The sequence below is a fragment of the Apteryx mantelli genome, chromosome 20 (assembly GCF_036417845.1).
Source record: "Apteryx mantelli isolate bAptMan1 chromosome 20, bAptMan1.hap1, whole genome shotgun sequence".
In the NCBI taxonomy this organism is placed as follows: domain Eukaryota; kingdom Metazoa; phylum Chordata; class Aves; order Apterygiformes; family Apterygidae; genus Apteryx; species Apteryx mantelli.
In genome coordinates, this window is record NC_089997.1 from 12,219,172 (window position 1) to 12,224,397 (window position 5,226).

General features: G+C 45.1%; 1 protein-coding gene across 1 annotated transcript; it reads left to right on the forward strand.

The window, feature by feature from the left end:
- Positions 1-1,583: 1,583 nt before the first annotated feature.
- LOC136993799 (olfactory receptor 6C3-like) lies at positions 1,584-2,072 on the forward strand (the record flags this gene model as incomplete). The annotated part of the gene is made up of 1 exon (XM_067308746.1): positions 1,584-2,072. A coding segment is annotated over exon 1 (489 nt), but the record flags the coding sequence as incomplete, so codon positions are not given.
- Positions 2,073-5,226: the final 3,154 nt, after the last annotated feature.

The window sequence follows — 5,226 nt, forward strand, 5'->3', positions numbered from 1 at the left end:
CTATGTTTTCCTTGGGCTTCCTTCTGTTAGATGTGTTTTTTGGTTTAAAAAAGGAATTAGCAAGAAGAGATTTGAGACTGAAATAGTGAGTTCATCAACTTCAGTGGAGGTGCCTGTGAGCAGCTGGAGTGTGCACTTGTTTTCCCTTGGTCCCTATATAGTCAACGGAGGCAAAGAGAGAGCTCTAGAGGCTGGGTCCTCCCAGACTGTAATCAGCAGGCAAAAGAAGTGTTACCAGTCTCTTCCAGACACTCTTCCCTCCTTCTGCATTGACAAGATGGGAGGAATCTAACTTGCTCAAACTGAAGTGCCTGACTTTTAGGCATCTCAAATATCACCCTACTTAGTATCTTCTCTGTTCCAGACCCCTTCTATTTCAAATAATCAAAAGGACAGCCTCTAAGTTCTTTAAGATGAGACAATTCCCTCCCCTCCCCTAAAGGGAAGGCAAGGCATTTAGGTCCGGACATTTAATAACAATGGAATTTGGCAATGGTTTGGCAAGAACTCTATTTCAGTGCACAATGATGTCAGATGAGACTGTCTGACACAGACATTTCCAATGACTGAATGGAACCCTCATGAATTTCGCTAAATAGAGTACTAAAGAAGGCAAGCTATACTTGTTCCCTATTCCCCCCCCCCCCCTTTTCTGGAGAAAGAGAGAGGAAGAAGCTGTGGAAGAAAGCAGGGGATTACAGAAGAGATGCTCAGTACTGGCTTGTTTTGAAAGCAACAGCCTCACAGATGTTCCAAGTCAAAAAAGGCAAGGACTGAAAAGTAGAAGGAATAACTTTCAACATACTTATCTACATGGATGGACTGGCATCTGCAGATAATAGTAAGTATTTTTGCCAGGAGATTAGGTTGGCTTTTGAAACACAGATGTGATGGATGTTTGCAATAGGTCGAAGTGAACAGGGAATTTCCCAAGCATGGCATGAAATAGTTCACAACCTCTTTACAATACTGTGCTCGTGAGAAAGAATCCTTTGTGAGTGGTTGGAAAAGGTAGAAAGAAGACAGTAAAATCTCTGAGGCTTCTCAGTGAAATGTGAAGCAGAGAAATCAGGGTGTGATGAATGGCTGAGAGGAATATTTCTGTCTGTGCTACCTAGGAAGCAAGCGAGGGAGCAAAGAAGGAAGGATCTACCCTCCCGTCGAGACTGTGAAATTCTCACACTTGTTTCTTCATGCTCCTGTCTCAGCAGGACGTACTGAAATTGGGCATGGGAGCAGGAAATGAAACTGTGGTTGCTGAGTTCACCCTGGAGGGTTTCTCAGGGCTTGATCAAAGACTACAGCTGCTTCTCTCCCTGATCCTTCTACTCATATACCTGGCAACAGTGACGGGGAACACAACGATCATTTTCCTTGTGTGTGTTGGTCACTGCCTGCAAACCCCCATGTACTTTTTCATCAGCAATCTGGCATTCCTGGAAATCTGGTTCACTTCCTCCACAACCATCAAACTGTTGGTGATTCTGAGCTCTGGTAGGAGAACAATCCCATTTAGCAGCTGCTTTGCCCAATCCTATTTCTATTTTGCCCTGGGTTGTACAGAGTTCGCTCTCCTTGTTGTCATGTCTTTTGACCGCTATGTTGCCATCTGCCAACCTTTGCATTATGCTGCCATCGTGAAGCAGCAGCTCTGCACCTACCTGGTTGTTGCTGCATGGGTCCTAGGCTTCACACTCTCGAGTTACCACCTGGTCCTGCTCTCAAAGCTGACTTTCTGTGGCCCCAACAAGATCCAGCATTTTTTCTGTGACAGCTCCCCCTTATTCAAACTCTCCTGCTCTGACACCAGCCTGCTTTGGAAAATAGACTCCGTTTTCCTATCATTTGCATTGCTGGGTTCCTTATGTTTAATCCTGGTGTCCTACGTGCGCATCTTCCACTGTATTCTGCACATGCCAGCAGCATCTGGGAGGAAGAAAGCTTTTGCTACATGTTCTTCCCATCTCACTGCCTTAGCCATTGTCTATGGAAGCTGCATTGTTCTCTATGCACAGCCCTCAGAAGGGGTTTCCTTGGAGACCAACACAGTTGTAGCTTTGCTGAACAGTGTCCTGTACCCCTTCTTAAACCCCTTCATCTACAGTTTCAGAAACAAGACTGTGAAGCTGGCCCTGGAGGAAGCCCTTGGCCGTGCAAAGGTTTGGCTTTTCCCCCAGTCATGATGCTTTTCATGACAGAAATTCTAATTATGCATCATATATTATATCACACACACACATATCTATAGCTTTGAAATACAGGTGCCTCAGGAGATTTATTTTCTCATTGGATTGTGGTGTTGAAAAGAAGGAACGTGAATTGCGAGTCTTGGTTACAGGGGGTTATTATAAACAAAATCTAAAAAATATTAATAAAACATTGAACTCACACAGGACTAGGACATAGACTGCCAGTGCATGCTGACACAAGGAAGTTTTCATGAGTCATCTCAGGGAATTTAGCTGAAAACTCTGGGGACAACGTCCAAGGGTTGTTGAGGAAAGTGCAAAACACTTTCTCTCCTTGAATAACAGAAGATATTAAGCATGAAAATTAAGCTCAGACATTACAATGGGTTCAAATTCACTGGATTCAAATCCACAATACACTTCTCAGTTTCATTAGTGTGATGAAGACAGCCTCACTGATTTGTCAATGATAGCATGCAGATGATAGTTTTATTATTCACTTTGGAGGGAGATTTCTTAAAAAATCATATTTTCGTAACATACTGTCAGTTTGTCCACTATTAAAAGCCCTGCTTTATCTCCACTGGTGACTCCAGGATGCATTCTCCTGAAGGAAAAAAAAAAAAAAGTATTTCTTCTTGGATAATTAGGCATTTTCTACCTTCTTTTTCTTTGTCGAAGGAGTATTTCATGATTGAGAATTATTTCAAATAAACTGTGTATGCTTCTATCACACTTTTTTCTTCTTGTCCATCAATGAAATTATATATTCCCCCCTTATTTTACACTTCTGTCTCTATCCATATCTTTACATGGCAAAGTGAGGGGCAGAAGCATGTACAATTGGTAAAAGGAAACATCTTTTAGAGAAATAATCAGCACACAGAGATCCCTTTTCTCCTTTTATTTTGCAGTACACAGGGAAAAACAAAGCACAGGGGAAGGGAAAGCATTGCCATTGCTTTGCTCCTTTGCAGTTGTTTCTAATCAGCATTTCATTTAGTTAGGGCTTCTGAGGAGCAGATTTACTGTTAACAGCTCTTTTAAACTTTGTGTGTGAGCATCCCATTTCCAAAGGGAATTCTACAAGGGTGAACTCTTTTTAGGAAAACTGGGTCCAGTTCAGCTCTGCAGCTCATCTCCTCACATGGGACCCCAGGGAAGCTATGGCATTTTGGGTGACCAAAGCCCAGCCCAGCAGAGCACCTGGGCACTCTTGGGCAGCTCAGTCATCTTGCTCTGGGTGGGTCTTTGTGCACCACAGTGAAGGATGTGGTGGCCCTGGGTCTTCCCATCCAGGCCCACAGCTCCACCGGCAACACAGGGTTAGGGGATGCAGGCAGACGCCTAGGCTCTGCCTCGGGGTTGAGATAACTGAACAGGGCGTGAGAAACTAGTGGCTATGAGAAATCATTGGACACTGCAGGGAACAGAATGAGACCCTGCCAAGTTCCAGAGAGCACGGTGAGTGATCGCTGCATTTCAGCAGTGGCTAAGGGAGAGTTATATGAGAAAAGGACAAGTGTCACACATAACTGGCATATTGGGGATCCTCCGGGGAGCAGACTCTTGCAGCACCAGCAGTACCAAGGTAAAAATATCAGAAGCACCATATGAGCCAGAGCTTACCTAGCCAACCGTACCAGAAATATTAAACTTGAGTACATAGGCAGTAAAACTGGCACCAATGAAGAAAAAAGTACTTAGAGATGGGCTGTTTATTTCAAAGGGGATAAAGCTGGAGAAAGGGAGGGATCAAGCTGCATCATGGAAGAAGCAGCATGGGAAAATGGAGGCAGAGGGAATAAAAGGGGCCAGTCATGTGTAAGCAAGCTGCTGGCAGGGACACTTGTCTGGCCAGGCTGTGTACCTGCTCTCTGCGGTGTAGCCTATCATTGTATTAAATCCTTTTCCCAGCTCTTTTCTGGGTGAGCGTGCTCGCTGTTCTGCGTGAGTGCATGTGTGGAAGGCTTGCAGACGTCAAGGCAGCCAGCTACCAGAGACACCCGTGCAAGGGTGCCTGTGAGGTCTCCTGCAAGCTCTGAGTCTGATTAGCTGGTGAGCAAGAACAGGACCAGGCCGTTTGTATCATTCATGTTCATGAGTGCTGCTCATGTCTCCATGGTGCCTGTAAAGGTACTGTGCCCCTGCTGGAGGTGATTTTTTGGTGGTCGACCATGTCCGTACAGAGTGTGTGTATGCCTCTTGGAAGTACATGCCCCGCCTCGCTGCTGGCAGGACCAGGGAACAGAGAACTGCAGCAGTCTCCCTTCCAGCAGACCAGGAAGGAGGAATCCGTTTATTCAAAAATCCACTGGATCCAGGGTCCTTTAACAGTGCAGGCCCTGGAGGTGCTGCAGCCACTTGGTCTTGATGTTGAGGTCCCACTTCTCCATCACCTTGTGGTTCCAAAGGGCACGGAGGCTTAGGCTTTGGGGTTGCAGCGTGAAGGACCAGCTTTGGCACACATCGTTCTAGTTCCCCACTATTGATTTAAGCAATACAAATACAGAGATTTTATAAGCGTTTGGGTCAGTGATCCCCTAGAGCGAAAGGGAGGTTTTTGTTTTCTTTTTCTGATCAGACTTTCCATCTGCCAACCTTTATCGTAAAAGTGGCTGGGGTTGCAGGGGTTGCACAGGCAGTGCCATATGATCTACCCTCCATTTCTAAACCTTCCACAGAAAGTAGCACTATTTAATCAATCTAAATAGCAGGGGCAATGACCACTGTTTTGTTGGTGGTCCATGAACAGGACAGTCGTGCTGAGCAAAACTCCATTGTCTGAGGATCTGCTACACATTACTAAACACATTTTCGTCGTGTCCAAGGGTAAAAAAAGGCTGGGGGATATTTAAGCCAAATAACTATCTCAAATATCCCAAACCTGTTTTCTCCTTTTGCACAACAAACATTACTTTCATGTTAAGGATGGCAGGAAGGTATTTGGGTCGAGAAACATTTTTGAGCTCTGTCAGGCATTGCACAAACATCTCCATAGCTGCATTATTGCCATTTCTGCCTGCTGCGAGACTGC